This window comes from Lepidochelys kempii, chromosome 8 (genome assembly GCF_965140285.1).
Source record: "Lepidochelys kempii isolate rLepKem1 chromosome 8, rLepKem1.hap1, whole genome shotgun sequence".
In the NCBI taxonomy this organism is placed as follows: domain Eukaryota; kingdom Metazoa; phylum Chordata; order Testudines; family Cheloniidae; genus Lepidochelys; species Lepidochelys kempii.
The window spans coordinates 89,893,991-89,919,228 of NC_136387.1; the positions used below are offsets into that span (position 1 = coordinate 89,893,991).

General features: G+C 42.0%; 1 protein-coding gene across 1 annotated transcript in view; it reads right to left on the reverse strand.

Annotated features, from left to right (window-relative positions):
- Positions 1-3,611: 3,611 nt before the first annotated feature.
- CACHD1 (cache domain containing 1) overlaps positions 3,612-25,238 on the reverse strand; it is a 185,405-nt gene continuing 163,778 nt past the window's right edge. Inside the window, exons 17-27 of the mRNA XM_073357445.2 lie at positions 23,593-23,715; positions 21,478-21,577; positions 21,233-21,349; positions 19,183-19,343; positions 17,990-18,076; positions 17,651-17,767; positions 15,609-15,760; positions 15,246-15,407; positions 14,131-14,208; positions 12,472-12,573; positions 3,612-5,250 (exon numbers count right to left, since the gene is read on the reverse strand). Of these exons, the coding sequence (XP_073213546.1) occupies positions 5,012-5,250; positions 12,472-12,573; positions 14,131-14,208; positions 15,246-15,407; positions 15,609-15,760; positions 17,651-17,767; positions 17,990-18,076; positions 19,183-19,343; positions 21,233-21,349; positions 21,478-21,577; positions 23,593-23,715 (1,438 nt within the window). The 3' untranslated portion in view covers positions 3,612-5,011. The remainder of the gene's footprint in view (positions 5,251-12,471; positions 12,574-14,130; positions 14,209-15,245; positions 15,408-15,608; positions 15,761-17,650; positions 17,768-17,989; positions 18,077-19,182; positions 19,344-21,232; positions 21,350-21,477; positions 21,578-23,592; positions 23,716-25,238) is intronic.

Genomic DNA, 25,238 nt, shown 5'->3' on the forward strand with positions numbered 1-25,238 from the left:
ATCTATTAAAATAAAGCTGGAAATGTTTAACATTCTAATGCAAGACCAGTCCATTACTCAACTGCCATCACACCATGAGATGCAAAATAAAGAACGAAGACAGGCATGTTTTTAAGGACTTCTGTATGGCATGGTGCAACAGGCTCCCTTCTCCAGCCTTTAGACCACCACCAACAGGCCAGATGCTTTTGAATTATTGGGTCTCCTTCCCCAGATCACCAGTATAGCCTTGTGCAGCAAGTATCTTTCTTCCTTTTATCAGATTTTTCTTACGTGTCACCAGCTTTGCAACAATTTGAACAAATTTCTTTTGTGACCATAATTTTTGTTTCACCTCTTTGAACAGAACCTTACAACCCTAGTACTCACTATCATCAGCACCCATATACTGCTGCTTTTGTGAGTCCTTCATGAATTATCTTCTGTTCCCTCTCTCACTTTGAATGGGCAAGGTTCAGATAACTTTTCATGATTTAAGTGCCTGATAAAATGCCTCTAGACAACTCATAACCAACTTTCCTTTCAAAATCACATTGCCAAAGCAATAATTCCAACAAGTAAAAATAACCTCCTTTGATCCATTGTGAAGCTATAAATCCTGAACATGTAAACAGCTTCACTGACCTGAGTGAACTAGCTGGGTTACTTGTCAAAGCCATACTTCCACAATAGCCATAAAATCATCAACACACCATAATCTGTTAAAATTACTGAAGGCATTAAGATCATTTAGGATCAATGAACACATATATAATGAAGCGCATCATATCTTTAATACTGAACAGGCTTTAAAAAATTCATTTTTCTGGAAGAATGAAAAGAAAACGTGTGTAATGAGGCTGACTTAATTGACAGAGTTTCAGAAATCAAAGCAAGTAAAAATTAATGAAAGGCCACATGGTCTATTGGTTAGAGCGAAGATCCAGCAGGCTCCTGGGAACTCATCTGAGCACACAGTTCACTGTAGGTCCTTGAACCTCAGTCAACACAGCTGACTAACTGGGGAGGGAATGGCAGCAAGACCCTCATTAAAAAGAAAAATGCTGCAGCTCATCTTTTCTGGGTACATTTATTTCATTCTCTCACTCCACTAAGCATCCTCCTGTAGACAAACACTCGCACCTCTGTATATACTGGACTTTTTGTTTTGTCAGTCCAATAAATGTCTCACAGTGAAGCAGATTTGCCAAGAGCATATGTCCCTGAATGGGCATGGCCAGCTTTCAGCTACCAAAGTGCTTGGATTTGGGATTTGATTCACCTGTACATTCTGCAGACTATGAAACTGTGTCCTTGTTTGGCACTCTACAATAAAACAAGGGTATCGCAGAAATTACAGTCGTCCTGTGTTCAACTGCATCTAAAAATAGCTAAAATTGAGAGGTCAAAACAGAGAACGGTTACTCCCTTTTCAGGGTGGCTGATTTAAGGGTTGGGGCAAAGAACTGGGCACTGTGTTGACAGTATGTTTGTCCTTATGTAAATCTAGGAAGGAATACATGTGAGAAAGGGCTAAGAACTTTGCCATTCACCTGGGAGAGATGACAATCACAGTACAACTACTTTGATTGCCAGGGTAGGGGCTTATATGGAGCTATTCACAGGCTCACTAATGATACCTTGTTGTTTCAGACTTGTACCACCTATCAGCTCAGGGCTTTAAGATGGCTACAGATCTAGAAACTCTCATAATGAAGTTAATAGTCTGCCAACACACCTCTTCTTATTTCTCAAGTTATGTAATAGCAGAAGCTTCAGCTGGTCTCATTATTGCAAGCACATATCAGGTGTCCCTCTCCATAGGAACTGGGCATACTGTAAACAGTTAAGAATAAAAACAACAAAACAGGTACTAAATACACACACCATGACCCCTTGCAGCTCAGCAACCTTCAAGGCCAATTGCTGGGGTTTTAGATTAAGCAACTAGCAGAAAGCCTGGACAAAGGAGATATGTCATACGATGCTTCCTGAATGCAGCTTAGATGTATTTCTGACAGAAGCAACTTCCAGAAACTAAGCCTTGCTACTGAGAACACACTGCTGTCTGTTCCTATCCACATTAGTGAGCAATGTTTTAACTTAAAAACAAGTAGGTAAAATATATCAGTTAAAAAAATTAGTAATTTACTTTCTGCTAAGTGGTTGAAGTATTATTAATCTGTTTTCCTTTATGTTGTCTGCATTCACACACATCAATAAAATAATTAGATATTATACATAGGATTTCCAGTTGAAGCTATTAAAAAGTTACAGTGAATACACTGGAGTAATGGGACATTGATTTCTAGCTCATAAATATGAGATTAACAAATTTACATTCTGTAAATAGTAGTGTTAGTTTAATTAGGGCTTTACTTACACGGCCTCTTTCTGATAGCGAAAAGGGGCCACATCCTCAGCTGGTGTAAATCAGACTGTACTTCAGTGGAGCTATACTAATTACATCAGGTGTGGATCTGGCCAATTGTATTTTTTTCCTTCATTTCCATTTATACTACTGTACACATAAAGAAAATTATTCTGGTATAGCTCAAACTAAAGGACTGGGGGAAAAAGGTAGTATACTCCATTAGTTCAAGAGCCTCTACTAAGGGCTTGTCTATATGGGAAAGTTAGTGTGACATAAGCTAGCATTTGAAGTGCCATAGCTATTCTGTACTAACCCCCTGCATGGACACTTTCGTTTCGCACTGAGTGCCTTTTTGTGACTTAGATCAATCCACTTTAAAGTGGACTTAAATGAGAGACCTTTTGGGGTACTACAGGACTGGATAATTATCTAAGAGTAACTACAGGATTGTGCTTAATATATAGTACAAACAATTAACAAAATCTTTTGCAATTTTTATTTATTTCAGCAATTTCCATCTTTGAAGGCTGACGCATACGTTCACTTTTATGCTTAACGTTTCTTGCCTCTTAACTACATATGCTTTTTGTTTTGCCTCATGCTAATGCTAAGATGGCATATTTTCCATTTCCCTTGGCAAACATGAAAAGAGTAGTTACCTATAGCTTATTGCCCAAGAGCCAGGTATTACCTTTGATTCTCACTCAGAACTCCCAGTAAGTTGGGCACAAAGATCAAAGATATTCTGTGCTCCAAAAAGAGAAACAAGATTCTAGCATGAATATTTCAAAACATGAACAGGATTTAAGATCTTTCAGGAACTGCCTGCTCAGCAAAAGACCCATAAAACCAGCAAACAACAAAGCAGACACAACCACGTTTTCAATACCTTATTTTTTCTATATGCTGTTATTATTGGCTATGGTAAGCTTGCACTGTGCTTGAACTTTCCCAGAAGATTTAATGTTCAAAGTAGTTACAAACAGGGCTTCTTAAAATAGATTTTTTAAAACAAATACTGTAAACTGCATGTAAAAATCAAGCCCATCAGAACTAGAGATAGAACCACTGAAATAAGAGATGAGTCCTGACTATCAAGGGGTTCATAGAACTTTCCTTGGAGATGCCAATTCAGCCACACAATGAGAGGGAAATGAAAGAGAATAATCGGAGTTCAACGAGAGGTAATTCACAGAACTATACTTTATACAGTTTATTTCACTAGAGATTGAAATTTTATACATAGTATAAAGGGGTATCCTGATATCACACGTATACTTACTTTACTGTACTGTTTATGAACCAATTTTTTTTACATAATACAGTATTAAGTACCCTATTTGTTAAAACAGTATTCAGAAATCTTTAAAAAAAAACCTACATAAATGGATGTTTATCATATGCACAGTGCAAGAATGTTTTTATAACATTTTAATCACACAATGTGAATCTAAAATACAACACTGTGATTTAAAACTAATTTAAAATTACGATGCCCCATGTTGTATTAGAGAGACTTGATTAATCCCTGCATGAATCACAAAGCAGTATTAAATTCCAGATAAACAGCAGCAGCTTATAATTACGATTTCAACAGAAACCTTCTGTAACAACCTGAATTTTACAATGTGTTTTACCACCTTCTGGTTTTGCCAATGGTCTAAGGAAACAGAGAAACGGGATGTATTTCATTTTTGAATTCTCTGATTGTTAATACAGTTCAAATACTGTATTATTACAGTGAAAGGAATCCTGTGCCAGATCCTGAGGGTCTTTAAGGGTGGTCAGAGGTGTAAAGACAGGGAGAATACTTAGTGCTTTGGTAGGGAAGCAGAGGATTCTCCCCTTTTGCAAATTTAAAAACACCCAGCCTATTACAAATCAGGTGGTAAAGTTTACACAAAACGACTGTGGCTAGAAAACATGTAAACAAATCAGAGAGTGATTCTTCATTTTCTCTTTTTGCAAAGTGGGGCTGTGGATGAATATCAGCTAATAAGAAACAGACACCTTCCTTGGAAGAATGACTTCACCATCGCACAGAATGTATGCTGTCCTTGTCAATAGTCACTAATGTGTTTTCCCCTCCCCCCAAAGTTCATGAATGTTTCAAGTTCAATAAATAGTAGAAAAATAATCCTTTACTTAAAAATCTTGAGATGCACTGTCCCAGGTCCCACACAGCAATTGTAAGAGCAATGTACTTTCTAAAAAACAAACGGAAACCTCAAAAAACCCATTTCTGTATCCAGCACCTTTTTTGTCTCTGGCTGCACAGATTTATACTCTTCCAGTTAAGAAAAGTAAAACATCTTCATCTTCTTTGAGCTCTCCCTTCTCTTGGCTCAGCTTAACAGGGTTCCTAAAGTTTCAGTTACTGTATAAACTTTTATCCCTGTGTTTGGAGGATTAACAGGCCTCCTGCTGCATTTTATTAAAATGTTATGGCAGGTCCATTCATCATGCTCATTTTCCCTCCATTCCAGAGCCAACGTTACATTTTGTAAATGTAAAGGTTGTGTGCGTGTAACAGCTTCTTTAGGAAGGTAGTTAAACCACTCCTGGTAAAAGCACAACCACAAAGCTCCCCATTGCTGTATGGATCGTTGCTAACGAACTGCATTTCTTTTGTCATCTTTTCCCAAAGAATAAAGTCTATTAGCATTCCGCATCCACAGTGTGCACTGTGACTGCCGCCTGTAAGTGGTGGCTGTGATGAAGAGTTGGATGGTGCAACCTGTAGTGGTGAAACTTGTGACTCAAGAGTGCAGCTGTTTGAGGTGGGGTATCAAGATCTAAATCTTCATCGTGGTTTCCAACATCAACACCAGCTGATAGTGGATCATTATTGCATGGAGGATTTTCACTGTCTTCCTGAGGACTCATAGTGCTATAGCCTAGAACACAAAACAACACAAAAGAACAGATAGTCTAGGGCAAAAGGCCCAACATTTCAAGGTGCTGAATACCCCAAAACCCATTGAAATCAATGGAGGAACTCAGTAATTTACAGAATAGGGCCCAACAAACAGTTTTCAAATAAAGACACACAGTAGACAATCTTGTACAGTTTTAAAATAGTTCCTTCCTCCCTCTTCTCCCCTGCTTTTAAATAGCCTCTTGGCAGCTTCACTTTGAAATATCTGGTTCCCTACCAAACAAACAAACCTACCTACCTACTGGCATTTATTTAAAGATACACAATAAAGAAGAAGTATGGTTTTGGAGGCAAAAGCCTTGAAAATTATTTGGACTTTGCAAATAGATAAGGAACAAAAACTAGGTCAAATTTTGAGCTATACTCTTTAAATTGTACATTATTCCCATTCCTAATAAACTAAAACTTCCTTAGAAAAGCCATCAACTATTCTAACTGTAAATACTTCACATTATTGCTGTATGATTTTTTAAAATGATATATATATACATTTAAAATGAAAAAGGTCCTTGCAGATGAAAGTGTTCTATTTTCAAAGTTCTGAAATTTTTGTAAAAAATATTACAGAACTTTTCTTAAAGTTTCAGAAGTGACAGAATATTAATATTCTGCTGAATATACTGCAAGCATCCATCAGTACCTACCTATGAGCTGCTCTGCTCAGATTTGTGACAGCCAAACCAATCTGCTTGTAGACAGCTGAGTAGACATGTTTTGTAACAAAATATATACATATATATATATAAAACACACTGTGTTGAGGAGTTAGATCTAGTGAATCTATAAGAAAGTACTTCAAATGGATTAATCGAGCCAAATCCTGCAAACCCTTTTCTGGCTAAAATCTCATGAAATTAAATGACTACAGCAGGGAGACAGGGAAATACTCTGAGTATCACAATGTACCCAGCCTACCAGCTACTTGAAATCTTGCCTGATCTCAGACAAGTGCCACAGCAGATCTACTGCAAAACCCTCAAAGCAGCCTGGTACGCCTGTGTTCAAGAAACCGCATCCTTTGCAACTGATCAGGCTGGATATCTGACAAGAATATTAATTTGGTCTACCAAGAAAGGAAGATAATCAAAATACATCTTATATCACCTAACTCCTAAAAAGGCTTTCATATCACGTAGCTAGTTTAATCTAGAATACCAAAAGTGAATTTCAGTTTGGTCATGGCATTTCCTGAACTTACTTTATGTGCTGTAACTATGAGAACAGTATTACAGCTCTGAAAACAAAACCCACAAAAAATAGAACATTTTGTTCTCTGCTAAATAAGGGCTTATGTTTTGTTACCTTTCAACTGTTTTAGGGTCTTGAGACTAACGTAAATTAGTTGCAAGACTGGTTACAGGACTGTTAAAATATACAGTTTAATTCTATTGATTTCACCAGGTATTTGCTGTGTGGTCTAGCAACCTCTGTCCAGCTGTTTTCTGGTCTTGCATTTCTTCTACATAAAAAAACTCTCTCATTTCTTTGAGAGAAGGGATACTGAATTGTATGAGGCACCTGAGGTGACTCAAGTGTTAAATTGCAAATCTTTCACATATATGAAGGTGCACAACATATATGAAGGTGCATAACCCTGCTGGAGAGTGCCTCGTTCCCTGGCCCAATAAGCAACTGTATTCTACTCCCAGGCAACCCCTCCCATTCCAAAGAGCACACTATTTTTGTTATCTGTACGATCGGTAGTTTTTATGATTGTTGAATTCCCTCTCTGAGAAGATACTGGCCAAGAGTAGTGAAAAGTGGCTAGTGATTTTGGCTGCCTCAATTTTTGCCTTCTCAAATTCACCTTTGAAAATCAGGGTTCTCTAAAGATGTCTCACCTTGGGCACCTGAAATCACTAGTTACTTTTCACAATCTGAGTCATAGTGTCCCTATGACTGAGAGAAACCAGGAAAGGATATGATGATGGGGAAGTCTCATCTCTCCTATCTGTGATGAAGCTATGGATATCTAAAAGAGGAGGTTACTTACCTGTAACTGGAGATTCTTGAGATGTGTGGTCCCTACCTGTATTCCACTGTGAGGTTACATATCCGCACCACACGCCCAGGGTCGGAGAGTTTTGACAGCAGTGCTGTTGGTCCGTGCAAATGTCCTGGCTCGCTTTGTGCTTCCAACTGAGGCGATTTCGCTCCCCCTTGCTTGTTGATATAGAATACAGTTGCAGTGTTGTCCGACATTATCAGGATGTAGTAAGAGTGGATAAATGGGAGAAAGAACTCACATGCTTTCCTTACTGCCCAAAGTTTCAGGACATCAGTGTACACACCCTGGACTCTTGAGGTGTTCATGTCCCTTGTGTGGTGGTGTGGTTGTTCACATAAGCTTTCCGGCCTAGTCGGGATGCAATGGTAATGGCAGCTTTGGTCTGGAGAAGAGGGGGGACACCCACACATACATGATAAGGGTTTGTCCACCACTGGAGGGAAGGACAGTACCTTGGTGGGAACTGTGAAGGGAAGGTTCATAGATGACTTGGTGAGCACACTGACTGTAGCCTTGCTTGAAGATAACTTGCTTGAAGGTTGAGTCTCATGAATGGAGTGATCTATGGGCATGAGGCCATGTGGCCAAGTATGGACAGGCATGCCTTGGTCGTCACTTGAGGATTGCTCATAACGTGAGCTAATGATCTCGTTCATAATCTGGAACCTGTCTGTGGGCAGGTAAGCCTCAGAGTGATAGAGTTCAAAGTTGCCTCAATGAAGTCCACAGACTGTGTGGGGGTGAACACAGACTTTTCGATGTTTACACTGACTTCCAGAGAGGTGAGGAGGATCACAGAAATAGATGCGTAGGCCTCTTGGCGGGATATGGCGGTGAGCAGCCAGTTGTCGAGGTACAGGAAAAAACGTAGGCCATTATGTCTGATATGAGCAGCCACCACTGAAAATACCTGTGAATACTGAATGGTAGCACTCTGTATTGCAAATGGTCGGATCCCACCATAAATCTGAGAAAGTGTCTGTGGGAGGGACGAATGTCTATGTCAAAGTACGAGTCTTTCACATCGAGAGTCATGAACCATGTGCCTTTATCTAATGATGAAATTATCGCTGCCAACATGACCATGCGAAATCTGAGTTTGTGGATGAAGCAACTGAGATGACAGAGATTGAGGATTGGTCTCCATCCGCCCTTGTGGTTGGGTATGAAGAAGCAGGTACAGTAAAATCCCATTCCATGATATTGTGGTGGAGGAACACATTCTGTTGCCCCTCACTACAGTAAAGAGCTCATCTCTTGGGTGAGAATACTGTCATGAGAGTGGTCCCCAAAGGGATGGGTATGGGGGTTTTGGAGGAGGTTGCATCACAAACTTGATTGTATTGCCATAGTGGATGATGTTCAGCACCCACTTGTCTATCATACTCCAGGTGTCAAAAAAGAGTGCTAGACGACCCCCAAATGGAGTAGGGCAGTTATGAGGTGTTAAGCTTATTGGTTCACGGATGTCGAGCTCGCATCAAAAATATCTCCTGGCTGGGGGCTGAGATTGAAATGTCGAGGCAGTAGCAGGAGGCATGGGAAAGAGGGACCTTTGAACCTTTTGTTTTTTACCTGATTGTTTGGATGGCCTTCAGTGGTGAAAGTGTTGGTACCTATACTGCGGTGTGGTTGACTGGTGATGAAACTTCCTTTTGGGGGCCGGTGTATAAATGCCCAGTGATTGAAGGGTGGCCCTAGAATCCTTGAGGGTGTGTAGGGAATTGTCCATCTTCAAGAGGTGGGATTCAACATAGGGGAGGTTCTCAGTGGTGTTCTGGACCTCCCTGGGGAATCCTGAAGAATGGAGTCAGGGCTCTCTTTGCATAATGATGACCGTAGCCAAGACCCTAGAGGAAGTATCAGCCACAGCAAATGCAGTTCTGGCTATTAATTTATCTTCCTCAGTGAGAGCTTGGAAAGGGGTAGAGTCCTACTGTGGGAGACTGCTGGTGAATTCCTCAAACAGCATAAATGAGGAAATCATATTTAGCCAATAGCGCTTGATAATTGGCTATCTTGAATTGTAAACTGGACGATGAGAAAACCCCTCCCCAGTAAGTCTAAGCACAGGCACTGACTTGTATTTTTCCTGGTGGGAGCTCCACCCCTCCCCTGAGGCCTCACCATCTCTCCAGCTCTTCCCCCAAGGCCCTGCCCTCATTCCACCTCTTCTTGTTCCCACTCTGTCCCCTTCCCTGAGGCCCCGCTCTCGCTCCACCTCTTCCCAACCTCGCTCTGCCCCCTCCCCCGAGGCCCTGCTCTCCTTGCTTGTTACTCCCTCCTCTCTGTCCCCCCTTCCCCAGCGCATCCCACCTGCTGAACAGCTGATTGGCAGTCAGCCCTGGGGGCCAGAACCAGTATGGCTGGTGGGTGCTGAGCACCCCCTATTTTTTTCCATGGGTACTTGAGCCCCTGAGCCCCCATGTAGTTGGCGCCTATGGGTCTAAGTATTTTCCTTTTTAACTAGTGGCATAGATCTAGGATTTTGCTGCTTGGATCTTTTGGAAGCAGCCTGAACCACCACAGAATTGGGAGGTGGGTGGGAAAATAGAAATTCTGAGCCTTTAGCTGGTACACAATAGTGTCTCTCCACACCCTTGAGTGTAGGAGCACAAGTGGTGGGTGTGTGCCACATCATTCTAGCCAGCTCTTGTGGGTGCTGAAGTATGAAGGATGTTCAAAAGCTTGTGTTGAGAGTCTTGGATCTCCATGATATTGTGGTGGAGTAACTTGTGCTATTGCCCCTCATTGCAGTAAAGAGCTCACATCTTGGGTGAGAATACTCTCATGAGAGTGGTCCCTGAAGGGATGGGTACAGGGTGTTCTGGATCTCTTTGGGGAATCCTGAAGAATGGACTAGTATCCTCCTCCTGAGCCTCCTGCTTCCCCTCCAAGAATGCAGTTGTGGCTATTAATTTACCTTCCTCAATGAGAGCTTGGAAATGGGTACTGACTGCTGGTGAACTCCTCAAACAGCTTAACTGAGGAAATCGTATTTAGCCAATAAAAAGAACAGGAGTACTTGTGGCACCTTAGAGACTAACAAATTTATGAGAGCATAAACTTTCGTGGGCTACAGACCACTTCACTGGATGCATAGAATGGAACATATAGTAAGAAGATATATACACACATACAGAGAAGGCGGAAGTTGCCATACAAACTGTAAGAGGCTAATTAATTAAGATGAGCTATTATCAGCTGGAGAAAAAAACTTTCGTAGTGATAATCAAGATGGCCCATTTAGACAGTTGACAAGAATACTTGTCAGGATACTTGTGAGGATACTTAACATGGGGAAATAGATTCAATATGTGTAATGACCCAGCCACTTCCTGTCTCTATTAAACTCAAGTTAATGGTATCTAGTTTGCATATTAATTCAAGCTCAGCAGTTTCTCGCTGGAGTCTGTTTTTGAAGCTTTTCTGTTGCAAAATTGCCACCTTAAGTCTTTTACTGAGTGGCCAAAGAGGTTGAAGTGTTCTCCGACTGGCTTTTTAATGTTATGATACCTGATGTCAGATTTGTGTCCATTTATTCTTTTCCGTAGAGACTGTCTGGTTTGGCCAATGTACATGGCAGAGGGGCATTGCTGGCACATGATGGCATATACCACTTTGGTAGATGTGCAGGTGAATGAATCCCTGATGGCGTGGCTAATGTGATTAGGTCCTATGATGGTGTCACCTGAATAAATATGTGGACAGAGTTGGCATTGGGCTTTGTTGCAAGGATAGGTTCCTGGGTTAGTGTTTTTGTTGCGTGGCGTGTGGTTGCTGGAGAGTATTTGCTTCAGGTTGGGGGGCTGTCTGTAACCGAGGACTGGTCTGTCTCCCAGGATCTGTGAGAGTGACGGATCATTTTTCAGGATAGGCTGTAGATCTTTGATGATGCGCTGGAGAGGTTTTAGTTGGGGGCTGAAGGTGACAGCTATTGGCGTTCTGTTATTTTCTTTGTTGGGCCTGTCCTGTAGTAGGTTACTTCTGGGTACTCTTCTGGCTCTGTCAATCTGTTTTTTCACTTCAGCAGGTGGGTATTGTAGTTTTAAGAATGCTTGATAGAGATCCTGTTGGTGCTTGTCTCTGTCTGAGGGATTGGAGCAAATGTGGTTGTATCTTAGAGCTTGGGCTGTAGACAATGGATCATGTGGTGTGTCTCGATGGAAGCTGGAGGCATGTAGGTAAGTATAGCGGTCAGTAGGTTTCCGGTATAGGGTGGTGTTTATGTGACCATCGTTTATTAGCACTGTAGTGTCCAGGAAGTGGATCTCTTGTGTGGACTGGACCAGGCTGAGGTTGATGGTGGGATGGAAATTGTTGAAATCATGGTGGAATTCCTCAAGGGCTCTTTTCCATGGGTCCAGATGATTATTATTATATTATAATAAATTATAATAAATTTAGCCAATAGTGCTTGATAATATGGCCAGTTGGAGGGATCGATGTGTGCTCGTGGAGGTCCCATGCCAATGACTCAGAGGCAGATGTGGCGGTGGCTGTTCCCAGGGTCGTGCAAGTCTTTTGGGAAATGAGTAAGAGCAGTATGGGAGAGGCAGTTCTTCCGGTGGGTCTGAATCCCCCAAGGAAGAAAAGGTTGCCTGGGTTCCAACGATGGCAACATTGGTGCTGCCAGAGACACGTATGTAATACGTGGTGGGGATGATAGGCTCAGCACTGCAGGCAGATCTTTCAGGGGAGATGAGTTCTCTGGGGACGGAAGGTCCCGATGGAGTGGGGGATTCTGGATCCGGGAAAAGTAAAAATGTCTTGTAGCGCAGCCATGGATCCGGATCTCCCATGAGTAAGACAGATTCTATCTGTTTGGGCTGCCGGAGCCGAAGATGGTATCCGGCAGTGGTTGGACTTCACCGGTGTTGGGAGGGTCCTGGGTCTTGTGAGGAGCTCGGGACGGCGGTACCAGTGGGGGCCATTCTAGAGGTGGTGCAATCCAGGCAGAGGATGGGGCATTAAGCTAAAGAGCTCGTGTTATAACACTGCTCTCACAAAAATAGCTTCATTGCTGGACGGTGTCATGCATTCAGAGGTGTCAAAATTGTTTAACTATGAAGCAATAAGGAGCAAAGATTTTTTTTTTTTGGGTCTGGCATTATCTCCTATGTTGCCAAACAAGCTGAGAATGCAGAGTCATTAGGAGTTTAAAGGTCTTACCGTGATCGCTCTCTGTTCCTGATCGCCCCCAGTACCGACGTCTACGTTCTGGACTATGTGCGTGCCGCTCAATTACAGCTGCTATAAACCGTGTGTTGCTGACTAGGAAAGAAAAGAGAGCAGGGTTTGTTTTAAAACAGAGTGTTTTTACTAAGTTATATTAATGGAGCAATTCAATAACAAGGAATCAGACATGTTTTATAAACTACTTCTTTCAGAGGCTGCTATGAAATTCTTATAGGGATTACGAGCTTCCACATCACAGAAATGATGGGACAAAGGTTTGCTGAGAAGTGCATGTCCTCGTCCAGTGCTGAGAGCAGAATGAATATAACTCTGATTTACCCCACTGTCTGCTTTGATTAATGAAAGTTATGAAGGTTCCCTGTAGCAATGCCAGAACACTGAGACCTCGGAGGCATCTAAAGCCTGCTCAACATTTAAACTGAAAAGCAAGACTTACTGACATGAGCTATATTAGTATCAATGGATACAAGCTGCAGAACTCAGATCCAGCTCTGGTTTTTGAACCTTTGACGTTGTTCAGATCTGGGATTTTGATTCAGCCCATTTTAAAGAGAGGGCCACATGGGAAATTCTGACCTCTCCCAAAATCCAGAGGCCTTGGGCCCATCACTATACAATAGAATTATTATACACAATATTACAGTCATAACTGAATGGCAAAGAATTAAGTGCAAGCAGGATTTACTGATTTTTCATTTAACTCTCTTGTTGAACTGACGCTAGGAATTAAAAGGCCAGATTGTGCCTGCCCCTTCCAAGGCTGCTCACGGGCAGGAGCTTACACCCCCATGCAGTCAGAACTGCAGTCCCTCCGCTCTCTAAGAGCCATTCCCAGAGCTGGTTGGGCCACACAGGGGGCGCCCCACTACAGAAAGGATGTGGACAAAATGAAGAGAGTCCAGCGGAGGGCAACGAAAATGATTCGGGGGCTGGAGCACATGACCTGTGAGGAGTGGCTGAGGGAACTGGGATTGTTTAGTCTGCAGAAGAGAACAGTGAGGGGGGATTTGACACCAGCCTTCAACTGCCTGAAGGGGGGTTCCAAGGAGGACGGAGCTCGGCTGTTCTCAGTGGTGGCAGAGGACAGAACAAGGAGTAATGGTCTCAAGTTGCAGTGGGGGAGGTTTAGATTGGATATTAGGAAACACTATTTCACTAGGAGGGTGGTGAAGCACTGGAATGGGTTACCTAGGGAGGTGGTGGAATCTCCATTCTTAGGGGTTTTTAAGGCCCAGCTTGACAAAGCCCTGTCTGGGATGATCTCATTGGGGTTAGTCCTGCTTTGAGCAATCTTCCAGCCCTAATCTTCTCTGATTCTCTGAGAGCTTGCCACGCTGTAATATGTGGCAGAATAGGCAAGCTCCCACTGCACGTTAGTGGGCACTATATGGCCCAAAACTAAGAATAATTTTTTGGGGTGAGACTGAAGGACACGAAGGGTTACAAACTAAGTCAGTTAATCCTTTGGCCCTGTTATTTTGTAGAGCAAAGGTCACACTGTTATATCAAGGTGTTAAGAGAAAAGAAAAACCCTCCACATATTTTTAATATTAAAGCAAGCCAAAGCAAGAAGCTCACCAAATCTTAAGCCTAATACTGGCATATTTTACAGTGACACAGCTCAGCACTTACTGATTCCTCTGTCTTCATGGCTGTCATCATCTCTCTCATCCCTATCATTCTCCAGGTTGGACATACGCACTGACATTTCTACACACCATTACAAACAGAAAAATGTAACTGTTAAGAGAAAAATTTTGGATCAACTCATTAACGACTCTCAGCCTGGTGGAGTGGTGGAAGCACTCTGCGTTATTGTGCTGGAGTACTATGCTTTGGGGCCAGTTGGGGACTAGACGTACCAGGAAGAGGATATGCCGGTATCCTTGAAAGGAACTGTATGTGTAAGACTTGAGCGATGCAGAAAGTTTAGAGAACAGGCTCAGACTGAGTCAGTATGGTCCAGTGGATAAGGCACTGGACAGGGAGTCAGGAGACCTGGGTTTTATTCTCAGCTCTGAGACTTGGGCAAATCACTTCCCCTCCTCATGCCTCTATCTCCCCTACCACACTTTGTGTGGTTGACTACTTAGATTGCAAACCTGAATGCCTTGATACAGTGTCTAGTACAACAGAGCCCCAGTTTCAGCTGGAGCTTTTTTTAGTATTCGTGTATTACAAATAATAATAATATTCATAATTTTGCTCTTCTTCCCTTCCTTTTGTAAGTAAAAGATGCCACAATGATGAATTTCTCTCAGAGTGCAAGTGAGGAGCCAGGGAGAAAAAGATACAACCAAAAAGCAGCCCCGACGGAGGCATTTTGAACATTATAATTGTAATAAACCGCTGGCAACAGCGCCTATTACTTGCTAGAAAACAACCTACTATTCAGAAGTGACAGGACCGGTATTAAGCTGGGTTTACTGCTTTAGCTCGAGGAAAGTCATATCCACAGCATCCTGAGACTTGCCCTAGCATTTTCTGTCCAGGTCTTCCCAAGGAGGCAGCAAGTCTAGCTGTGTACCCAACAGCGGACAGTAGCACACAAGTAGGTTGGACAGTAAATACATCATTTACATAAGGAGGGGAGTGGGAGATAAAATGGGGATCAGAAGAGAAGCAAGAATAAAGGATTCCCAAGGGATAAACCAAAAAATGATCTTTGAAACTAGGCAGAAGAATGTACAAAACAGCTAAATTTTTATCCTCACTGCTAATATCTCCCTCATGAGTTATCAGCTCACCCTGTGCAGCAAGAGGTGACATGTGCTGGTGACTCCTCCGGTGGATCTGGTGACGATACGCGTATACTGCCAGAACGAGCACCATGATGCATCCCATAATACCTCCAGCTACAGGACCAACGGGAGCACTTTTTATCATGTTCAAAGTGACCACCTCATCTCCTTAAAAAACCCGAAAACCAATAAAAAAACCAGAGCATAAATATCTTGCAAAAAGGTTTAAATCAGCATTTCTATAACATTAAAATAAACTCAAGGCTTCAGTACATGACTTTTGTGCACCTACATTGATGGTGTATATAACAAAATACTGGCAGTTTAACAGTTAAATATGTATCCTCAATAAAAGGATTTCAGAATTACCTATCGCACCCATGTCATCCACGTAAGGGCTTTTAGCTCCCACAATGCCACCAAAGCATTCCTTCTGAGGCGCGCAGTAGGATTTATCCAGATGGGTCTTTCCATCGCTGTCCACCATACACCACTCACAGTCCAACACGCCAAAGCAATCCCTGGAAATGAAGAAAAAAGGCTGGCTTTACCTTAGAGAAAATCATTTTTGGTTGGGTGTATCTCAGTATATTTATAGTCACTAGACAACTTGGAACCAAAATTGTCCATAAAGCCTCACAGCTCTGATGCTTGGCTACAGAAATGTCATAAGGGTTTAATGACAGGTTTCAGAGTAGCAGCCATGTTAGTCTGTATCCGCAAAAAGAAAAGGAGGACTTGTGACACCTTAGAGACTAACAAATTTATTTGAGCATAAGCTTTCGTGAGCTTCAGCTCACTTCATCAGATGCATTCAGTGGAAAATACAGTGCAGAGATTTTATATACCCAGAGAACATGAAACAATGGGTGTTACCATACACACTGTAAGGAGAAAGAAAAGGAGGACTTGTGGCACCTTAGAGACTAACCAATTTATCTGAGCATGAGCTTTCGTGAGCTACAGCTCACTTCATCAGATGCATCCTGTAAGGAGAGTGATCAGGTAAGGTGAGCTATTACCAGCAGGAGAGCGGGGGGTGGGGTGGGTGGTGGTGGTGAAACCTTTTGTAGTGATAATCAAGGTGGGCCATTTCCAGCAGTTGACAAGAACATCTGAGGAACAGCGGGAGTGGGGTCTTGTTGGAGTCTGTTTTCGAAGTTTTTTTGTTGAAGAACTGCCACTTTTAGGTCTGTAATCGAGCGACCAAAGAGATTGAAGTGTTCTCTGACTGGTTTTTGAATGTTATAATTCTTGACATCTGATTTGTGTCCATTTATTCTTTTACGTAGAGACTATTCGGTTTGACCAATGTACATGGCAGAGGGGCATTGCTGGCACATGATGGCATATATCATATTGGTAGATGTGCAGGTGAACGAGCCTCTGATAGTGTGGCTGATGTGAACACTTCAATGGTAACACCCATTGTTTCATGTTCTCTGTGTATATAAATCTCCCCACTGTATTTTCCACTGAATGCATCCGATGAAGTGAGCTGTAGCTCATGAAAGCTCATGCTCAAATAAATTTGCTAGTCTCTAAGGTGCCACAAGTCCTCCTTTTCTTTTTATAAGGGTTTAAGTTACACAAGGTGAATCAGATGAGGAAAGAGCAGCTTTGTCATAAAGGGCCAAATGCACTGGCCTGCTCTCCTCTTTCTGCACCACTCAGGCAATACTAAGGGAGAGCAGACCGCCCATAACTCCTTGGCTGGAGACTCTCTCAGCATGAAGGAATCCCCGTCTGGATCATGTCTCTCCCTCTTCAAATGCTCTAACCAGTGTCGGGGCAAAGAATCAGTGAGCTATAACTGGCTCCCTACCATTCCACCAGCTCTGCCACACTCCACAAAACTGACTGCCTCAGAGAATCTGGCCCTGATCTTTGCTAGTCATGACCTGAGCCACAAAGCCTACTATACTCATATCACAGTTTAGGTGACATACAGTTTATTTTTTGCTGACAGAAATCCTTGGTTACGCAGTGCCTACTCCCAATCTTTCTATGACCACTCTTTACCTTAAAGGTCATCTGCTTTTCAAAAAGTGTAGGCAAATATTGTGGCACTTTCCTCTCTAGATGAGAGGTGGAATTCACTGTCCTTTCTACGGCTCATTTCTCCTCTCACTTACACTGGTGCATTCCATTGACTTCAATGTAGTCAAGAAAGGGTGTGACTGAGGGAAAATATGGTTCTCTGTCTGCTATTAATGGCATTAGGTGACTCAAATGGGAATCCTGAGGTCTCAAGTTTACTGCATGGCAGCATCATGGTATGAGGCTACAATTTTATAGCACTTCATTTATTTAATGTCAAGGGAAGATATGTCTGTATTAGAATAAATAACAGCTCCTAATAATTTCAAGCCCTGCACGTATTTTCAGAGAGGGAAAACACTGTACTTTACCCACTCTCCAGCCTCTGATTACACCGCGTGTTAATACATTGCGGAAGAGCATCCTGTAGGCTAGGATCAATTGCTGTGAATGTCATCGGTTCCTGGTGGACTTCACAACTAGGATTCCTACATTGGGGAAAACAATTGAGATCATGTCACAAAAAAGAATTCCAGTATAGCCAATCAAGAAAATTAAACTTTGCTAAGTATAATCCAACTGTTTAATCACTCCATTCTACCGGGCATTGTATATATGGTAGCATGAGAAAGTAGACCATATTCAAGGGTTATAACATGTAATACTCACAATAACAATGTTACTCGAGTTTTAGAGATACTTGTTCTCACCTGCTTTCTGCATTGGTGAGGTTGCCAGTACATTCATTGACCTCTAGAGGGCATTCACAAGGGCATTCACATTCATTTTGTTCCATTCTTTAGAAAAAAGAAAAAATGGCCAGTTGCATCAATATAAACTGAAGTCCAAATCCTAATCCCAGCATAGAGCCAGTGTTTCACATACCATGTACTGAAAAGACACCCGATTTGTAAGACTAAACTGGCTCTTTATTAAGAGAACTGTTTATTTACCAAGACATTGAAACTTCAGCTAACATACTGGCCTCGTGTGCACTAGTGCCTTCTCCACAACCTACCCTCCAGCAACCTGGGCTCTTCCCTCCAAGTTCCATGCAGGTTGCTACAGCTGAGTCATTAGGAACTCATAGTCAGGCTGAGCATTAGGAACTCAGCTGGGAGAAAGGAACCCTCCCACCCCCAGGTGGAACAATTCCTCTGGCTCCTATTCTGAGTTGCAGATAAGAGGCATACCTCCAATGGGCCTGTGGAGCTACTAGCCCTCTCCTTGCCACATTTCCCAAGCCCCTGAATGTGAAGCAGCAGAGAAATCTCTTCTTCCTCCTTCACCCCATACCTCTTCAGGGTGGTCCCACCCAAAGCTCCTTCCCTCCTGTGCAGCTGTATCACGTTTTTATTGTATTTGCAGGGACAGGGTGTGAAGGCAATAAGCTTGGCACCTGTGTGACAACCCATCATATTCCACATATTCCATCATATTCCAAAGGCAAGTGTTAATGGGCTGTAAAGAAGGTCTGGTCTCTGCAGACACTCAGACCTGGGAATAACTTTGCCCCAGATGAGCACTCCCATTCGCAAGCTAAGTGATTCACATGCCTGAACGTTAAACAAAAGGGAGCACTGGCAAAAGCCAAGGAACAGAGGGGAAAATGCCTTAAACTCCCACAAAGCTTATATGACCATTTTTTTTTTTTAAAACTACTGTGCACCATGAAAGAGAACCTGATAAATCTGCAAACCCTTATAAAAAAGGATAATAACCCTACTCATTACAAATAAAGTGCATTTTATTTATGCAGGTACAATATTTGTTTTGTTCTGACACAGGAGTTGCACCGCACACGTTAGCTTAGCCTATAAAACGACCAGTGCTCTCAGTCTTCATTTGAAGTAACAAAAACCAATACCTGCACTTGCCAATTCACTTCAAACCACTCTCTTACCTGTGACAGTTCAGACAGAGCCTGTCTACCATACTGCAGGCACAGAAAGCAAGAGAGTCACAGGTTTCATTGACTATTCCAACAAAGGCATTGGTTCCAGGTATTCTTGTCAGTCTGTATTTAGAACAGTGGCTGCCATGCACAAGGTTTGTCAGATCACCCTAGGGAAAAGCAAGGCACGTCGGAGATGTAGCAGGAAACATACTACCTAGTGAGTTAAAACCTTTCTCCCGCCCCCAAGCCTTATTTATAAGAACCATAAGCTGAAGCAAAATCTATGAGGAAACATGAACGTAGCATGCCTTTTCTTCAGATAACAGGCATACAAATTAACTCATCAGCCTGTTCGGGAGATGAGCAAAACTGAGCCAGTACTGGATGACTTAAGCACTTTCTGAAAGATTAACAACATTTGTTTATCTTATAACATTATGATGTGCCATAATGGTTTCTAGTTTAGTATCCTGCCTGACAGCAGACAATACCTCATTCAAATAAATCTCTCCTCCCTTTCCTTCCCCATCATACCAATCAAGGATGTGCACGGGGTGGGGTGGGAGGGGGGCCCCAAGCAGGGACATGGCTCCCCCTCCCCAATAGTGGTGGGAGCAGCCAGCTCCTCTGGCCCCCGGGGCTGCGGCGGGAGCAGCCAGCTCCTCTGGCCCCCCGGGCCGCGGTGGAGGCACAGAATGTGCCCCCCACAAAAGCAGTGAAATTTAAATTCCTGCAATGCCCCTGATGCCAATTACCTGTTACCCTCACACAGAGATTCAGTTCTAGCTGGCAGGCACCATCACAAGTTGCTGATAACTTGCTGGCACACGTACTATAAAAATATACTTCAGCTGTGAACTATCTGAAAAGCCAAAGCATTCCTGTTTCTGACTCACACAATGCAATCTAAATCTGTCCTTGGCATTTTCCTTTACAACAAAACTCCTGCCTGCCCTCCCTCCCTCCATCTCCAACCCATTTTGCATTTTGACTGTAGGAAACATGTTAAAATCTATCCTGTTCTAACATAGATCCATTTAACTTGCCGGAGCTTTCAGAAATTTTCTTGACACTTTTACTAATAATCCTAGAAAACTGCATTTAAACAACAGCTTTCTCTCACAGAGCCTTGAGTTTTTGACATTATTCCACAGTGATCTTGTAAGGATGGATTTGTGACACAGTACTCAGTACACTCTGCACAACAACATATGGCTGTCGTGAATGTTATATAGACAAGGTGGGTGAGGTAATCTCTTTTATTGCACCAACTTCTGTGGGTGAAAGAGAAACACTTTCGAGCCCCACAGAACCCAGTGTGTCTCTTTCACCCACAGAAGTCTGTCCAATAAAAGAGATTACCTCACCCACCACCTTGTCTCTCTAATATCCTGGAACCAACACAGCAACAACAATACTGCAAACAAGAATATTAGATTACAGTCTGTTTGCAAGATAAAGAACAGGGAGAAGCTCTATATGAGACAGCGTCACCAGTCTTTACTTGAGATTTTTAGAAGACTTCAATTTGACAAATTATACTAAGTGCATGTTGATATATTTTCTACTTTGTTACCTAATAGCTTCTATCTAGCTAATAGTGTAAAAGGCTCCAAATGAGAAGGGTAGGAGTAAAGAGGAAGACCCCATCTGTGCACACTAGGGTGTGACAACAGAGAGGGTTGGTGACTGGACATAAGGAGCTTGGATCCACTGCAGAAGAATCCAAACCAACATTTTAAAAAAACCCTTAATAAAAAAGATAGGGAAGAGAACGTCTCAGCTCTCACTTCTGGGCTAGATTATGTAACGTTTGGCAAATACTCACATTCATAATCCCTGGCACCACTCATGTGACCACAGTTTGTATAATCTAGCCCACTGATTTTATGTTTCTACAGTGCCACCATGTGCTGCCCTTCACAAAGAGTTAGTTTTGGGTCTCTTTTTGCTGTTCCTGGTGATCAACATTGATTGACCTGTGCATCAGTCAAAGTAAATCCAACCCAACCAAAATACATTCAGAAAGTAAAACAAGAAAACAAACAACACTTACCACTAGGCTAGTGTTAAATTTATAAAACCTCTGAACTGTTCTGTCACTGAAACTGTTGCAGAGGTTTTTCTTCACAAAGTTTGGGTGGTTTAGAATGTCATTCGCTACCAAGGGTTCCTGAGAAGACAAGAAGAGAATTTTACCTTAAAAAAAAAAAAAGGCATAAAAAGTGACTTCAGTACATTCCGTAATCTTTCAAAAAAAGGGGAAAAAAAAGAAGGAAGAAAAAGAGGATTTAGCCATACCTTGTGTGTAATATGCTGCTGTTCTACCGGAGCATGACCTTTAGGATCAATGAGAGTTGGGTGTGCCACAAGATATCCTCTATCTTCCATAATAAAGCACCTGCCCAAGATAAAGGAAATGCATTATTCATGAAGTGTCTTTATGTTTTAAAGAAATGGGTAGGTTAAATATGGCTGTAAAAAGAAACATTAACAAAAAACCCTGGGCAATAAAAAAAAAAGTCAGTTAAAAATTCAATGGAAATAGTTTTTAAAAGAACATATCAATATTTCCCTGAAGTTTACAAACCAACCAGTATTGCAACAATATACTAATACTTGAGAATCTCAAGGTGGAATTGACTGGACACAGAAATAAGACCACTTGTTTTATTTCCATTGTCTAATTTGAGAGGAATGCACAAAGTAAACCAATAGCATAAATAGTGAAAAAACAGATTTTAGAAGTTTTAACAGCTTAACCTGAAATGCTACCAGTAACAAATGTAAGGACTCTCCTACAATTTTCCACCAGACATTGCCCTTTAAAGTACTGTCAAGCTTTTAGTTTCATTTTAATGGGGAGAGTCACCTCCACTTAATATTCTTATGAAAACGTGAATGTCCATTAAACTCCAAATTCACACACCACTTCCCTTCCTATTCCCATCTCTTCCAGAGTGACTTTGGGGAAAGCATGCAATCTGTGCCTTTGCCCCTCCATCTGTAAAATGGGGTGTTGGGAAGCGTCATTCTAAAACATTCATAAAGTGCTTTGAGATCCTCTTATAAAAGCGCTTACAGAAAGACAAATATCTTATTTTCCTTCTCTCCTATGTCCCTTTCCTGTCACCCTCTTTTTCCCCAGTCACTGTTGCGTTGTCTAACCCTTTTCTCACAGTTTCCTTCCCTCTCTGGCTCTGCAGCAGCTAAGCCTCCTTCTCCTTGCAAGGCCTTTCCATCTCTGGCAGTCCCTCTGCACAGCACGCCTGCCTCCCTTCCTCCTTCTGTTACCATAGACACAGAAAGCAGTGCTACAGGGGAAGGCAAAGGAGCAGGCATCCTAGGGAGAGGGCTTAGTCTGTGCAAAGATCATGAGAACGTGTGGTCACAGAAAGGAAACTGGAAGAGGTTAATGTAGGCCGCTTAATGCTCCTGAAGAACTCAGCAGGAGTAGAGCTAAAGTCCCCCAGCTTAACGGTAGCTTTGGTTGGGTCCTGCAGCTGTGCATGCATTCCCGCCTCCTGCCTGGGACTATGAGAAACTGCAGGAGCTGCTTTACAAGTGTACAATTCCCATAACTGCGTGTACAGTGTAAAGTCCTGACTGTATCACCTAAACGTAAAAAAACCCCACACACATAATTTTAAAGGTAACCTGCACAAAAAAAAATAGATAGGCTTGTACTCTTCACAATATAAGAAGGAGGCGTGAAAAGTTAACATGAATTTTTTTCCGATCCAACTTTTGTTTTTATGTGAGAAATTCAGCTCTTGTCTGCTGTTTTTCCTGGAAGATGTTATAGACAACTGGCGAACTAGTAGACTTATGATCAAATATACCATGGGATGAATCCTGATTGATTGGAGATGGGAAATTATTTTTATTCAGACTGTTCAGTCTGACTGTTTTGGGTTGGGTTTTTTTTTTTTGGTCTGGCTTTGAGGACACCAATTTAAAATCAAATGCCTGACAAACACTTGGAAGATATGCTCTTAAAAAAACCAAAACAGTTTCAACACCACAGCACTTTCCAGGGCTGAGAGCACCCAATTCTGTGTCCTGTGATGGAGAGTTACAGCAAAGTACTTAAGTGTCACCAGTTAAGTATCTAAAAATACTCCAGGATAAGAACGAGTAACGGAATGAATGGAAGCTGTGTTCATCTTATGATGGATTTATGAGCATTTGTATTAAGCCTGAATAATACAAAGAAGAATGAATTATTTCCCCTTTTTATACTTTATTGATTGTTCATATATGTTCAATCTCTGATATCAAGAGTCCAGATTGTCCTGATGAAGATAATGACTGCAGATTGCAATACAGAAGGTGAGCCAGAACAAGGAACAGAATGTTTGAAGATATACCACATGAAAGGGAAGACTAATTTAACTCAGTAACCCAAAGGTGTACCTTATTTTGTTGCCTCCATCTTGGTTGCAAACTGGTAGCAAGTCCATTAGAACCTTATAGAAGTACCTTAGAGTAAAGTCAATGCCCATCACAGCCACAGAATGTCCTGAAGACATTTGTGCACTAAAAAGAAAAAGAGAAGCAGGTTTGAGAACTATATGAATAACTGAGCATTCAAAATACTTTAGATTGCTGAGTTTAATATGAAGTAAATACAGACAGGCATACAACCCCCGCACCATGTAAATGACATCCACCCAGGCTCAGACCTGCACTCAGTTAAGAAGTGTAGCTCATGCCCCATCAGGCTTATCTAGCTTAGGATAAAAGGTATTTTAAAAACACATTTGCTGAAATGTTTTAACGAACATATTTTGAAACCCACTGTGAACAGGACAGTTGTATCTTAACATGCAATTGGTGGTCGAGGTGAACAAAATGCCCCCACCTAGGTTGTACTTTTACCAGCTAACGCGTTAAACCTGGAGTATTTCCCACAATGGAACACGATCATGGCTGAGTGCTGAAGAAACCCAAAGTTATGTCCCTGCATTTTAGCTCATTCATATGCAGCCCACCCAGTATTTGCATAGTGATTCAGCTTGTATCCCTTGCATAGCAGAAAGCACAGTAAGGACCGGAGTACTACTTCCAGATGTTTCGCTTGAACACATCACTTGCACTCTTGCTATAGCAAGTCTGTAGAGAAGAAGAAAGTCTCAGATATCAGAAAGACTCATTTTCCACTGCATTCCTTTATGCCATATGATCTGGTCTTCATTACGCCAGAGTGATTCTTTACTGGAAAGCGAGATGAAAGGCTCAAACGTGGTGAAGTGATCTAAGCAGGTAATTTAAGGGGCCAACAGATATTCACTTTCATTACACATATAATAATGTAATTTAGGGTTAAAAATACCCTAAACAAAAAAGAAAACGTCTCCTTCCCCCACTCCCCAGCATCACCACAGTTCACGGCCCCCTTACTCTCAGCACCAATTACAGAGCAATACACCTGCTTCCTGGGGGAGGATGATGCTGCTTAAAGAATCTTTTCAGCTTCTCGGGAACTGAGTGGCCTTCTGCTTATTATAATTTTTATGGCTTTTTACTCACTCTCCTACTATGCCAAAGGGAGCATGAAGCCCCTCTTCAGACAATGTGAAACCTCCCCGGGGGGAGGGGAGGAAGGGGACTTGTTTTTATTCTTAATCCAAAGCTTTGTCTTTATTATTTATCTAGTTTAAACTCTTTAAAGTGTAACCTTCTCTAGCATAAAGAGAGGTTGCCCCCTTCTGGTCACAATGTTTATTACTTCAAATAGATTGGAAGTTACAAAGCAGAGAGCAAAACACAAGACGACACCATATTCCACATTTTTTTTTAAAACCGTTTTCTGCAGTTCTTCAGAACCTCCTTTCTGCCTAGGACAGTTCAAACCACTGGCTTTTACGCCACTGAGGTGTGTGACTACAAACCTCAAAGTCAGCTGGCAAAAAAAGGGTTCATGTAAAAGCACATTAGGTGCTAAAAATATAGTTAATACTATACTAAACGCTCCTTGCAGACAAAGAATGCCATGTTTAACATCCTATCAAGCTCATCATGGTTAACCCTGGAGTGAGTCCTAGCTGACATGTAGATAG